At 41.4% G+C, this 15,645-nt stretch overlaps 1 protein-coding gene across 1 annotated transcript; it reads left to right on the top strand.

Annotated features, from left to right (window-relative positions):
- Positions 1-6,248: 6,248 nt before the first annotated feature.
- Positions 6,249-6,695, top strand: LOC132270139 (spindle pole body protein pcp1-like). The gene is made up of 2 exons (XM_059771343.1): positions 6,249-6,254; positions 6,357-6,695. Exons 1-2 carry the CDS (start codon positions 6,249-6,251, stop codon positions 6,693-6,695), a joined length of 345 nt encoding a protein of 114 aa, XP_059627326.1.
- The last annotated feature ends 8,950 nt before the right edge of the window (positions 6,696-15,645 follow it).

A 15,645-nucleotide genomic window follows, 5' to 3' on the forward strand; every position in this document is an offset into this window, starting at 1 on the left:
ATATTAAATTTTATGCCTTGAATTTAAAATTTAAAAAAATAATAATTAAAACTTTGAATTAAATTTTCTACAATTCTAATTTCAAGACATGGATTCAATTCTCCAAAACATAATATTTTATATTCTTTAAGAAATTACTTTAAGAGAATCTATTTCAGATGTTGCATGATTAGAAGAAGAGAGTTTTAAAAAAAAAAAAAAAAACAAACAAACAAACAGAGGAACTAAGAACTGTTTGCAGATCGCAGATGTCTCGATAGCTTAGTAGGTTAGTACCTCCGGTAAACTTTGGAGTGTTAGGTTTCGATTCTTGCTTAAAAAAAAAAAAAAAAAAAAAAAAGAAAAGAAAGAACTAACTGCTTCATAATTATAAATTATAGAGATTTTCTTACTAAATAATGGTAAATTTGGAAGTAGAATTATAAATTGAAAGGCATAAAAAAAAATAATTTCGAAAGTCAGCATGCAAGAACCTAATTTATAAAATAAAATTCATTTTCCTTCTTAATTAATAATCACAATAGTGTAAGATCTAAAAATCTAAATTGTTTACCTTCAAGTTTACTCATAATCAATTATCATTTCTATTGGTCCAATTTACTTTCTTACCCTTCAAAGTGGAAGGACGAGTTCTCAACTTCTAAGATTAAAAAAAATAAATAAAAAAAATAAAAATAAATTAATAGTGGAAAGTAAAAGTAAAAGTAAAAGAAAGTAAAGGTGAATGAAAATAAATTAAAATTTTCATTGTGTATTTGCTTAGCATGAAAAAATTTCGAGAAAAATATGAGAAATTATCATTTTTTTTACTATAAAAGAAAAGACATTATTGTAAGTTCATAAAACTTTCTCTAGAAATAAAAAACAGTCGGCTATTGTTGAGAGTTAAATCCCTCATTCATCACATACAACAAAAGCATCATCACATCACATCAACACAAGCATATATGGAGATAATAATCATACACATCTACGCACAACACAATATTTTACATGGTTCACCAAACTTTAGGGTTATGTCCATAGGAGAGAGAGATTTCACTATTATGAATCAAGAAAGATAATATACAACCACATGTCAAAACCCCACTTATTTACTCAACACCTCTTCTGAGGTTACATATATACAATCGGGAATTACATATATTCTTACCTCTCCTCGCAACACTCACCCTTAAATCCCTTATATCTTTTATCCCTTCTCTCTCTCTCTAAACCTCTCATACCTATCTCTATTTATAGAGTTTTCAAACACAATTCCTTATTGGACAAGTATTCCTCAACTTGCCTACAAGAAGTAACCATAATGATTAAAACTCTAAAATATAAACATAATGGGATACACTTTCCTCTACAAATTTCAACCTTCTAAAATGAAAATGGAAACTAATTTTCTGCACATAAATGTTGAGCCACAAACCCAACAATCTTCACCTTGGCTTAAAATTCCATATTCAAGTGCTTCTCCATAGCTCTATCTCGAACAAGAATCTCTTCATAGCTCCACCTCAATTAAAGATTTCTCCATCTTAAATAAAACATTATGATGAATTTGAAAAACACTCTAACAATCTCCACCTTTTCTCAAATTCGTCATTCTTCATTTTTCTTCTATATTTTCTATCCATCCCATTGGTGTTTAATTGCTCACGCATGGCAATCCACCAATTTTCAACTCATCTTCATCAATTGCTTTTCTAGATCAAAGCAACAAATCTCTTATTTTTACTCTTCATATTCCCCTTTGCTCTTTATCGGGCTTAAAACAAACCCCTTCTTTCTTTCACTCCTTGCCCCATCTTGAGAACTAGCACTCACTCTTAACTTGTCCCCAAAACTTATTTCTCGTGGGCTTCATCTCTACCGCCTTTTTCATACATTCATTTCATTATCAACTTCTGATTGAATCTCTATAGCACCTCACGATCATCTTCTGTTATGACAAACTTTGCAGCAATCTTCTTCTACTGATCTTCAGGACCAATCAAAGGCTCTGACCCACCATCGGCTTTGATACCAGTTGTTGGGGATAATTAACTCCCTCCAACCCACTCAACGGTCGGGTGTTGTTGAGAGTTAAATTCCACCTTTATCACACACAGCGGAAGTATCATCACATCACATCAACACAAGCATATATAGATATAACAATCATACACATCCACGCACAACATAATACTTTAAATGGTTTACCCAACTCTAGGGTTACGTTCATGGAAGAGAGAGATTTCATTATTATATATCAAGGAGGAGAATATACAACTACATGTCAAAACCCCACTTACTCACTTATCATCTCTTTTGAGGCTACACGTATACACTCGGGAATTACATATACTCTCACATCTTCTCACAGCACTCACCCTTAAACCCCTTACATCTTTTCTCCATTCTCTCTCTTTCTAAACCTCTCATATCCATCTCTATATATAGAGTCTTCAAACCCAATTCTTTGTTGGACAAGTATTCCTCAACTCGCCTACAAGAAGTTACCATAATGATCAAAACTCTAAAATATAAACATAATGGGATACACTTTCCTCTACAATTTTCAACCTTCTAAAACAAAAAAAGGAAACTAATTTTTTACAGATAAATTTTGAGCCACAAACTTGGTAGTCCCCTTCAGAGGTTTGTGTAAAGGTAAATGTTGATGCCAGTTTTGTGCTTCTTCGTGTTTGGTATGAGGCAGAATGGTGCTGCGAGATAGTAATGGGGTTGTTATCAATGCAACTCAATTCTTCTTCTCAGCAAATCCTACTATGGTTGAAGCTTTGGCTTTGCGAATGGCTATGTCTACTGTTATTGGATTGAAGTTTGATAAAGTTTTTATTTAAAAATGATGCAGAGGTGATTGCTGAAATTATGAAGGATCAGTATGCCACTCCTGCCATACCCCTTGGATCCGAGACATGGGTTGATCAGGCCCAGGCCCAAACCCGAGAGAAAAATAATAATAATAAAGCAGAAAAAGTTATGAATATAAAGTCCTTTAATTAATACTGAATAATAAAACTCCAAATCCAAAACCTCTATGAGTACAACTTGGGAATCCATCTGGTGAACCCCTAAATAAAAATGTCAATTGAACTGAAAAATAAAGCTAAGCTAGATCATAAAGAGAAGTCCTACATAATCCGATGAATGAGAAATTGTCCTCGACCAGCACGATCAAGCTCTAAAGCTGGAACCGTCTTGTACCTGAAAAGAATAAGGAGTGGGTCAGGCCCACGAACATGTTCTAAACTAACTGCAATCCATACAGTGACCAGATACGCAGATACACCCTAGATATCTCACAATATCTATTTAGTTCATACATATATATATCCACACTAAGGGACATTCACTGGACTATAATAGGGGTCTCAACCTGAATAGAAGGCAATATGCGAAAATGCACCCAAAGGTGGACATGAGTACTTAGACCTAACAGGGTACACCTCAACCTACCATAGCCAGCTACGCATCCACTGCATATACGCACCCTAACCAACAAGCCTGAGACTCAAGCTCATCTCGTGGTACCATAATCATATATTTAAAATCCGTCCGAAACTAGAGTATGTCATTCAATTATTCATTGAGGAGACATACAAAACGCAGTCCAGATAGTCACTCAACTTATTCAGCTTATATGACTTAACTACAACCAACAAATCCAGGAAGTCACTCAACTTAGTCAGTTGATCTGACTTAAACACAATTTAGGATTCAATATTTTACAATCCATTCCGTTAATCCGATAGGTTAGGTCCTAGCATTTTGAAGCTAAACCGTCCCTAATATGCCACCGTCCCATACCGGTGCATACAAACCTCCATATCTATGTAAATTACAACAATTAAATAAAAGTTTAGCAACTTACTGTCCAAACCATTATCCAACTAATTGCAGAAAAATATATAATATTCTAGCAATTTAAATCCAAACAATAATCCATGTAATTGCAGATTAGGATTTTATATTTCAACAAATAGCCTCCAAAGCATGCATAGATCAAATTCAATACATAAATGACTCTATCATGCATTTAAAACAAGTTTTGTAAACATATTAATCCCATTAGATTGCTGAAATTTAATTAAGCAATTAATCTATCTTCCATCCGTTAACAGCATAGAAAGTTCATTAATTTATACTGTTTATCCCATTCACTTAGTGGTCAACCTTAATCAATTTAAGGACATAATAACACCCAAAACCAACCTTCTAATCCCTCTATGAAAACCTGAAGATGCAAGAAATTCATTCTCCTTTCTCTCTCTAGAATTCTTCCACCTCAATCCCTTTTTCACTCCCTCCGTAATGACCTATTTATAGTCTATTACAAATACTCTAACTAACTGATTACATAGGGCTCCTATTCAAGGGTTTTCTTCCTCTTGGACCTGTCTTTCCAATGGGCTTGATCTTCTTCAGTGGATCCTCCAAGCTCGGCCCATTCCGTGGTGCTTTTGCATGGGCCATACTTCAATTGTTTGATCCGATCCCATGCCAGCTAGCTATAACCGGCCCATGCCACTTTTTGCATCCTCAACTGCCCCCATAATTACTCCGTATTGATTAGGGGGTAATTATTAGAGCCTACTAATCATGACCTGACGGCTCGAGAAGATCCCGTGGGAGAATGGACGGTTAGATTTGGGGGTCGGCGCTTCGGGATTCAAGAAAACTCCTCGCTTTCCTGACTCCTCGGCCCTTGGGCCTTTCTTGTCTTTATAGGCCTCATAGATGTTCCATCGATTCTCTTTACCATCTCCATCCCACTTTCTGTTGCTCGAATCTTCTCCGGCGATTTCTTGCAAAAGATCTTCCTTCTAGTGACCTTGCAGTACTCTTTGTCGTTCTCACTTTCTGAGGTTAATTTCATTTGCATTTTTCTTTCGGAAGACCTCTTTCTCTTCCTTACAATCTTCATTCATTCACACCATGACTGTAGATCTAGATGTTCTTCACATGAAACTTCACCTCCCTGACGATATACAAATTAGAAATTACCCTAAAGAGGTGAATATTAGAACCGGTGCTGGCCTTCTTCCCGGCGAGGTTCTGTTTTCACTCCTTCATCATAACCTCCTTAGGTTCCATTTGCATCCCTTCTTTTGCTATGTTTTCAACAAACTGAAACTTTCCCCTTTACAAGTAAACCCAAATTTCCTTAGGATTTTGTCTGTTATGCTACTTCTGATTCGTGACAGAGGTCTAGATCTGGACCTCATAGATCTTATCCGCTGTTACAAGGTTAGCAAGATCAGGATTGATGAATCGTTTTACCACCTTTACCCCATTGAGAAGAGGTCCATCTGCACAGATTAGATCAAATCCAAGAAGGGTTGGAGGAAAAATATAATTGGGGTTAGGGGAGCCTGGTTTCCTCCAGCTGTGGAAGATTTCCCTATCCCGAGCGCTTTTGGAGAGTGCTATGTCTCTTCTTACAAGAAATACAAAACCCATAAGAGTGACTGTCCTTACGAGATTTGCATTCCCCATTTTTGTACTTTCTTATGCCGTTCCTTAGGCATTCCTTGTGATAATTTGAGCTACGGTGTGTGCAGGGATAGGGATAACTACCTGAAGCAGTACGTTCTGACCAACGTTCCCTCCTGCTCGGACCTTCTCACTTCAGACAACCTCCTTGCTCTCTCAGCCTTCGGCAGGACAATGAGTCAACTCCAGATCCCTTCCTTTGGCAGGAGGAAAACTGCCCCCAACCTGTTATCACCCCTGCAACAAATTCTTCACCAGTTTCAGTAACTTCCTCTGCTACCTTTTCTAATACCACTCCTTCCACCGATCCAATCGTGACGGTTATTTACCTGATCTCCAACATAGCGACCGCCAGTCCGAATGTGACCCCCTCTATCAGCAATATTCTCGGCTCTACTACTGCTTCCTCACAGGAAAAGGCAGGAGGAAAAAGGCACCAGCCTGATAGTGCCCTCAGCCCCGATGATATTCCCTCGTCACAGAGGGTTAGGCCCTCTGGGCCGAATGTGCTACCTCCAGCAAGGTCTCCTCAGACCAGGCCCCCTACCCCTTCTGGGCATGCCTTTGCCTCATGAACGGCACCATGGAACCCTCGCTTCATTCGAACAGACGGATCGTCTGTAAAACCGAACGAGACCATGTTCAAGGATGGTCAGACCGTTATGGCATACTACAGGAGCATGTGGACTCCCAAGGACATTGAGGTAGCCAAGGGTCTGTCTTAGAGGAAGCTGTTCAGCCGATTTCCCTTATCTGCCATGGAGGTAACTTCTGCCTTTTAGTCAATAAATCTTTATACAGTCTTTACATTTAGTTTCTTCTAACCATCTGCTTGGCTTAACCAGTTGTCCTGTATATCTCTATAGACCCTATACGGGATGATGGCTATGCAAAAGCAGGTTGAGCTTGTGAACGCCAAGGTTCGTACGCTCTCTGACAGCCTTAATACAGCGAATAAGGAGAATGATGCTTTAGCTGCTCAGAAGACCGGGTTGATGGTTCAGCTTGGTAAGGTTGAAAAGGAGAGGGACTCGCTGAGAAAGGAGACCGATTCTCTTCAGGATGAGAGGAATGCATTGCAGCTCGAGAAGAGCGTCTGGCACACCGAGCGGGAATTCTTTAAGGCTGAAAATGAAGAACTACTACGCCTTCTGAGTGATGAGCAATCCGCTTGGATGGCCTTTGAGAAAAGGGCTTTAGACTAGCGTAATGCTTTACTCGACACCATTAGTAGGGTAAATGGTCGTATGCTAGCTCTGCATGCACGGTTTTCCAGAGTTGGGGCCCTCAGATATGCTCAGGGGTTCCGAAAGGGTTATGCTGATCATGTTCCGGGTGAGGGTCAGATTGGTTCTACCCCTGATAATGTTGACAGGGAGCTGGAGATTGACCCTCCGGGTACTTATGCTGATCCAGACTCCACCGCTGCTGAGGGCATATTTGATGAGTGCCAAGAGATTGCCTCTTCCAGGATCACTCCTACTCCTTCTGCTGCTCTGACTATGGACATTCTTCCTCTGTCCACCATGACTCCATCTGTTACTGCTGCTGATGATAACCCTCAGCGGAATGATTCTTCCGACGCTATTGAGGATAAGACTCAGCAGAACGATTCTGTCATTCAGCTCGACTTTCCTCCCTATGAGGACGGTGACACCAACAATGATGTGGAGACCGTCCAGCACTATCAAGAAGCTCATCGTTTTTATAACTCTTTAAATTTTATTATTAATGAGATAGACGACTTCTGATCAAACTCTTTCTGTAAATTCTCTGATTTAATGATTTAATCTAGTTCTTCCCTGTACGTGCCACAACAAAAGTAGTTTTTTGTGCAAGTTTTTGGCGTTCAGCTCATGGTGCCGAAGGCTACTTACTTTGCTGATCGGTTGGCGTTTGGATAGAGTGCCACTTGCCACTTTCACTCCTTGATTTCTTTTGGCAAGTTTTTGGCGTTCGGCTCAAAGTGCCAGCTGCTACTTATTTTGCTGAGTGGTTGGCGCTCGACTAGAGTGCCACTTGCCACTTTCACTCCTTGATTTCTTTTGGCAAGTTTTTGGTGTTCGGCTCATAGTGCCAGCTGCCACTTACTTTGCTTAGGTGCCTGGCGCTCGGCTAGAATGCCACTTGCCACTTGGCTTTTTATTTCTTAACAAGTTTTTGGCGTTCGGCTCATAGTGCCAGCTGCCACTTACTTTGCTTAGGTGCCTGGCGCTTAGCTAGAGTGCCATTTGCCACTTGGCTTTTTATTTCTTAGCAAGTTTTTGGCGTTCGGCTCATAGTGCCAGCTGCCACTTACTTTGCTTAGGTGCCTGGCGCTCGGCTAGAGTGCCACTTGCCACTTGGCTTTTTATTTCTTACTTAATCAACCTCTTAAAGAGGAATATTATTTTTATAAATCTCAGAAACTTGTACATTCGCCTGCATTCAATTGAAAATGAACAAAATTCAATATTGAAATTCTACTTTTCATTGATAATACCTCTTTAGAGAAGTAGCATTCCAAGGCTTGTTAACCAGCCTTCCGGCCATGGTCTCTAAGGTATATGCCCCCTTTCCTAGGGATTCTGCAATTCTGTATGGACTTTCTCATGGTGGCATCATCTTTTTAACTATCCCCACCTTCTTTTTCAGAACCAGATCACCGGGTGTAAAGTCTCTGTGCTTTACTTTTTTGTTATGGCTATTCGCAAGCGTCTACTGGTAGGATGCGAGCCTTACCGCCGCTGCATCCCTTTTTTCCTCCAACAAATCGAGGTTAAACCTCAACATACTGTCATTATGCTTTCAGTTCCATGCCAAACTTCGAACAATCGAAACCAAGTGCTCGACCGGTATAACTGCTTCGGTACCATACGCCATGGCGAATGGACTTTCTCCAATCAGTCGCCTTGGGGTCGTTCTATAAGCCCATAAGACGTTCGGTAGTTCATCTAACCATTTTCCTTTCTTTTCTTCAAGTTTCTTCTTAATACAAGCAAAGATTGTTCTATTTATGATTTCCGCCTGTCCATTGGCCTGGGGGTGACTTACTGCCGCCAGTTTTTGATTAATTCCATATTCCTCCAACAACCCCCTCACTTGCTTGCAGTCAAGGTTGGTCCCATTATCCATGACGATTGACCTCGGAACACCAAACCGGCAAATAATATTACTCCAAATGAACCGTCTCACATGAGTTTGAGTTACGCTAGGGTATGGCTCTGCTTCCACCCACTTAGTAAAGTAATCTGTAGCCAGCAGCACATACTTATTCTGAGCTCTTACAGTTGGTAGAGGTCCAACCACATCCATCCCCCATTGTGCGAAAGGCCATGGTGTGGCCATTTCGTGCAAGTCCTCAGGTGGTTGGTGAATCAGTGGTCCGAACCTTTGGCACTTATCGCACCTTCTGGACAATTCTTCCGCATCTCGCGACATATTCGGCAAGAAGTACCCTTGCGTCATTGCTTTGTGCGCTAAAGACCTCCCCCCTGAGTGGTTTCCACATACACCTTTATGAATAGCTCGTAGTATCTGCCAAGCCTCTGTGGGGGTGACACACTTTAAGTACGGTCTGGAAAAAGATCTTCTGTACAACTGGTTATTCACTATGGCGTACTTTGCAGCATTCGATTTGATTTTCCTATCCTCATCTCTTTGCTCAGGCAGAGTACCATCCCGAATGTAAGTTAGGATCGGATCAATCCAGCTTGGCTCATATGGAATAACATTCACTTGCTAAGGATCTGAGCCCGAAGGTTCTTCGAAAATGGATGGCTGGTTTAATATTCCTACTGGAATCACCCTTGCAAATGTTTCTCCCGAACCCGAGGCACTACATGCTAACCGATCGGCCACCCCTTTATGCTCCCTCGGAATTTGAATGAATTCAATTTTTTCAAAGTTTTTGGCTTCCCGCATAACAGCTGAATGATATGCTTCCATCGTTTCATCCTTGGTTTCATACTCGCCATTCACCTGCCGAACAATTAACTGCGAATCACTAAAAACAGTCAAATTCCTGACCTTCAGCTCCTTGGCGAGCTTAATTCCTGCCAGCAGTGCTTCATACTCCGCCTCATTGTTCGTGGCTCCGAATTCAAGCCGAAGCGCTTGACTTAAGGATGTACCTTCTGGCGTCTGCAGTTTGATCCCAATGCCTGCACCCATCTGATTTGAGGATCTATCGACGAAGAGTTTCCATAAGCAACCACGAAGGTCTTCCTCCATGTCCTTTGAATCACATTCTAGTAAAAAATCAGCCACCGCTTACCCTTTGACTATTGTTCTGGGTTCGTATGTGATATCAAATGAGCTTAACTCTATAGCCCACTTCGTTATCCTTCCTGAAAAGTCTGGTTTGTGCAGGATTATTCTGATAGGGAAAGTGGTTAGAACGATGATAGGATGGAATTCAAAATAATGCCTGAGCTTTCTTTTCGCATGCACTAGCGAGAATATCACCCGCTTTGCCTTTGAATAACGCCTTTCGGCCTCGGTCATTGTCTTGCTAACGTAGAACACTGGATATTACTTCCCTTCTGTATAGCGGATCAAAACACCACTTATCGCGATGCTGGATACTCCGAGATATAAAAATAGCTTTTCGCCCGGTTCTGGAGCTGACAGGACCGGAAGGTTCTGCATATACTTTTTCTGAGCAGTTAACGCTAGGCGCTGTTCATCTCCCCAAACTTGCCTGTCGTGGCTTCGTATTGTGTCAAAAAATGGTTTGCAACGATCTGACAATTTGGAAATGAACCGGCTCAGTGCAGCGATCCGTCCCGTAAGTGTTTACACTTCTTTGACTGTCGTCGGCTCAGCATTCTTAGTCAGAGCTTTTGCTTGGGCAGGGCTTGCCTCGATGCCTCTATGATTAACCACGAGCCCCAGGAATTGGCTAGAACTTACACCAAATGAGCACTTGGTTAGATTGAGCTTCATTCCATATTGCCTCAACACATCAAATACGTCTCGTAAATGTTTCACATGGTCAAATTTCTTTTTATGTTTTACTACCATGTCATCAATGTAGGCTTCCACGGTCTTCCCTATTTGTCCCTTAAAAATTTTGCTAATAAGTCTTTGGTAAGTTGCTCCAGCGTTCTTCAGCCCGAATGGCATGACTTTGTAGCAATACGTCCCGTGTTCGGTAACGAAAGAAGTTTTTTCTTCATTAGCAGGGTCCATGGGGATCTGATTATAACCTGAATAAGCATCCAAAAAGGTCTAACGTTCATATCCAGTAGTTGCATCCACTATTTGATCAATCTTGGGCAGCGGGAAGCTACCTTTCGGACAGGCTTTGTTTAAATTGGTGAAGTCAATGCACACTCGCCATTTCCCATTCTTCTTCTGCACAACGACAACATTTGACAACCAGTCAGGGTAGTACACTTCTCTTACAAATCTCGCATCAAGCAGCCTGTTAACCTCCTCGGCAATGATCCGGTTGCGCTCGGGAGCAAACTGTCGCTGCTTCTGCTTTACAGGTTTTGCATTGGGATTAACGTTCAAGGAGTGACAAGATACAGAAGGATCAATCCCTAGCATGTCTAGATGACTCCATGCAAATACATCTACGTTTTGAGACAAGAAATTAACTAACTCCTGCTTCTCCTCCTCAGTGAGTCGTTCCCCCACTCTGGTTGTTCGTTCCGGTCGGAACTGATCGATCTGCACATCAACCAGGGGTTCTTCAGTCAAGTCCACTGGCTCTCCCTCCCCATTCTGCTTGGAGGGAGGCTCCTATAATTGCTATCTCGGACTTGCTGAACGAATGGGAGCTTTCTCTTTTCCGGCACGCTTCAGCGTTACTGAATAAAGTTCTTTAGCTGCAACCTGGTCCCCATGAATGTCAATCACTTTGGTCCCGTCTGGCCCTAGGCATCTCATTACTTGATGCAGAGTGGAAGGAACACCATGAACTCTGTGGATCCACCCTCTGCCCATCAGAAGATTGTAAGAGGGATGAATTTCAATAACCACAAAGGTTTCCATTAGAACCCTCTCGGCAGCATGTACCGCTACCTCCATCATACCGATGGGCTCCACTCGTTTTCCATCAAACCCTAGTAAAGGATTCCCGGTGGATTTTAACCAATCCTGCTTAATCGCGAGCCGATCAAATGTATCCCTTGGCATGATGTTCGCATTACTTCCAGGATCAATCAGAACTCTACGCACCAAGCATTTGGCTACTATCAAACTTACGACCAACGGGTCCTCATGAGGGATCTGAACACGCAATAGATCTGTTCCGTCAAACTTTATCTGCGTTGATGCACTTTGTTGGTGCAGAGTGTTTACACTACCTATTCTTCTCTTCATCTGTGTCTGGCGAAGGCGTGTTCGAAGCAGTTCATCTGACTCTTCAGCAGGCTCAGGCCGACTGTGAATTGCATTGATTATTCAGACTAGTTGCATGTTGTGAGAATTTGACTTCTGATTCCTCTTCACGTGCTCCATTGGTCAGTTCTGTTCTACCGCCGGGCCTTGAATATAACTTGCGAACTCCCCTCTGGCTATCAGCATCTCTACCTGTCTCCTTAGGTTCCTGCATTCGTTAGTTTGATGGCCAAAATCAGAATGAAATGCACAGTGCTTAGACAGATCCCTTTGTTCGAGGGGTTGTCTGATTGGTAAAGGAGGTCAGAACTTATCTTGATTTTCTTGGTACAGTCTTGCTAAGGTAACTTTCAACGGAGTAACCAGCTTTTCCTCTCTGGGCCTCTTCTCAAATTTCCACGAGGAACGCTGTGGCTGAACCTGCTTTTGTCTGATCTTTGCTTTGGTCTTTTCCTCCATAGATATGACGGATGTCTTCCGAGCGTTTGCTGCCTCTTCTTCTTCGAAGCGCATAAATCTATCGGCTCTTTCATTAAGTTCATCCATAGTTTTCAGCGTGTTTACCACCAAGCTTGTATGGAATGGAGTGCCACGAGTCATGGCCAGTATAAACGCTTGGACTGCCGTTGAAGGGTGACATTCAATCACCATGCTCTTGGTAAGGTTAAACCTGGTTAGGAAAGCTTGGAGACGCTCATCGTCATGCTTCTTCATTGTGAATAGGCTCGAAATGTCCTTCGCTGGACGCTTATTTCCATAATATTGGCTTATGAACTGATCACACAAGCTTCGGAAACTATCCACGGAGCCCCTCGGCAGGTTCTTGAACCAATTGAGAGCTGGTCCAGCCAGACTCGTAGGAAAACACTTACACATCAAAGAGTCATTCTCAGTGTTCAAAGCCATTTTCAACTGGATTTGATACACATGATCGATCGGATCGGTCGTTCCGTCGAACAGAATGAAAACGGGCATGGAAAATTTCCTCGGACTTGGAGCATTCAGAATCCCATCGGTGAACGGTGAATCAACCGTTCAAGCTGCTGAACGGAGTGCTTCATTTTCCCTCTGGAACCCCGCGGCTGCTCTCTGGTCTACAGATCTCCTCTTTGAGCCGTGATAGTCGAACGTCGCCATGGAAGGTCGATAAGTCGAATCGAATGATCTGTCCTGAACAAAATCTCTGCGCCATGGAGGCATAGCTTTGTGACGATCTAACTCTATTGCTTCACCTCGGCTGAGCATTTCTTGATGTGGAACAAAAGTCATTGCTTCATTTCGCCGGATCTGCTCACGCCGTGGATCCACGTGAGTCGATCCTTCACGATCATCAGGACGATAAATATTTGGCGGTAAACGGTTTGGCTGGATTTCCTCGCAGTGAGGATCTATCAGATTATTTCCGACCTCCTCACCGTGATGTGTCGCATCGGTACGTGCACCTTCTTCTCCTATCGGGAGCGATCGCGGAATTACTTGAGCTTTTTGACACTGCATTTCAGTCCTGAGATCCGTATTTTCTCTCCGGAGAGCTTCGATCATGCTCATCAACTTATCAAGTTTCACCTGCTGGACGTTCTCTACCGTATTGGAGTTCTCACCCCCTATCATGATTCCAGATCGAAGTAAAGGCATGAATTACGAACTCCAAAATAGATCAGAGCGTCACCGATGCAAATTACGTTAGATCTGGGCTCAACTTCACTGAATCGTGGTCACCATTTGCTAGATCTGAGTTTTTCTAACTTTGAACTCACCGGACTTGACTACAATTGAACAAATCACAGTTGTGTCATTCCGAAGCAAATGCCTCAGAATCGACAATAAGCAAGAATTCTCTCCGAAGAAACTACAATCTCACTAATCTGGATTCGACTTCTAGAAATCAAACTGCGTGCTCACAAACTTGATTGAACTAACATGATACTGATCAAGCTCGAATCGATCTTCTTCGTCATTCCCATAGACGGCGCCAATTGAAGATGCAAGAAATTCATTCTCCTTTCTCTCTTTAGAATTCTTCCATCTCAATCCCTTTTTCACTCCCTCCGTAATGACCTATTTATAGTCCATTACAAATACTCTAACTAACTGATTACATAGGGCTCCTATTCAAGGGTTTTCTTCCTCTTGGACCTGACTTTCCAATGGGCTTGATCTTCTTCAGTGGATCCTCCAAGCTTGGCCCATTCCGTGGTGCTTTTGCATCGGCCATACTTCAATTGTTTGACCCGATCCCATGCCAGCGAGCTATAACCGGCCCATGCCACTTATTGCATCCTCAAAACCCCAGAATTAATCCAAACAGTTCAACCCTTCCACAGTCTCAAAATAGTTCGTAAAAAAAATGCAGAAAACCACCATTGAGAGAGAGCTTGCTCCAAGACTTTGGGAGCAGGCTCTTTGTGCTTGGTGTTGGCTCCAAACACCTTGGAGCCGGCTTCAAACACCTTGGAGCCGGCTCTGCAAGTGTGGGAGCTGGGTCCCACTTCCATGGAGCTAGCTTTCACCTTTTCTGAGAGCTTCCAGCCTCATTTTGCTCTGTTTCAGCCCCTCTGCTCCATCTTCAACCATTCCAACCTTACTGTTCTTCCTCTAAATTGCACTTAAAGGTTTTAAATCACATCTAGTATTAATTTAGACCTTGGTTTATTTCAGTAAGATTCAAAAAAAAATTAAAATAGTGGGACGTTTTATGCCAAAACAGGACGATAAAAACATACATGCTAGAACTGTTTTGCAGATAAATTTTCACAGATAAAAGACAATCAAGTAAACATATGCAAATCATGCATGGTTCAGTTAATGGCCAATTAATCTCCTGGAGACTATCTAGGTGCACAAAACACAGGCCAACGGGAAGGAGGAAGAAAAGAACTTGCCTGTGATTTCAGTTTTGAAATCTCGGCGTCGTGTCCACTATTCCGGCAACACTGAACTACTGTTTAGCCTCCTCTTACTTCTGTTCTTCCCTTCTCCAAGGTCCGACCTTGAAGCCTCAGTCAAATCCCTCACCGAACGTGCTCTATTCTCTCAAAACCTCACTCTGTATCTCTCTGTAGCTTTGATACGTGAATATGGTTTCCCTTCCTACATACTATAGCCGTGTATATATAGGCACAAATATAACCTAATTCTAATGGTAATCCAAGACAGAAACCCTAATCTAAGTTAAACCTTAGTCGGCCCATAGGATAAAACCCTCGTTATAAAATTTGTCTGCTTCCACCTACGGGACTTCTAATAGAATCCCTAAAGAATTTATTAACGTAATTTAAATACTCATTTAACCTAATTACATAATTAAACCTTTATACTAATTAATTAAGGACACACAAATAATAAAAATAATTCAGATAATTTAATTAAATCAAATAATATAAGTAAAGCAAATAATACAATTAAATCAAATAATCCAAACAAGTTAATTAACCAAGCAACAAAATAATTAAATACTTAAAAATGTAAACAAAATAATTAATTAAAATACTATGACTATGCTTTTAAAATTAGGGGTATTACAACTCCTGTGGCATTGAGTTCTATTGTTGATGATATTTAGGGATGGCTGGTCACTAATGAAAATTTATCTGTTGTCTCTGTGCCTTGTGAAACTAACAGCGGTGCACATCAATAAGTAGGGTGGGCTCTTAGGAGTAAAACGAAAGAAAATTTATATTTTTGAGATTCCAAGATGTATTCAAAAGTCTACATTTGTAGACTTTGTTTGCAGCTCCTGATGTATTCTTTTGCCCTAAATAATATTGCTTGCCTTTAGGCAAAAAAAAAAAAAAAAAAAAAAAAGATTTAAATTAACTCTCATAT

The sequence above is a fragment of the Cornus florida genome, unplaced genomic scaffold (genome assembly GCF_030987335.1).
Source record: "Cornus florida cultivar Cherokee Brave unplaced genomic scaffold, ASM3098733v1 CherokeeBrave_3.0.0_Hap2_Chr08, whole genome shotgun sequence".
In the NCBI taxonomy this organism is placed as follows: domain Eukaryota; kingdom Viridiplantae; phylum Streptophyta; class Magnoliopsida; order Cornales; family Cornaceae; genus Cornus; species Cornus florida.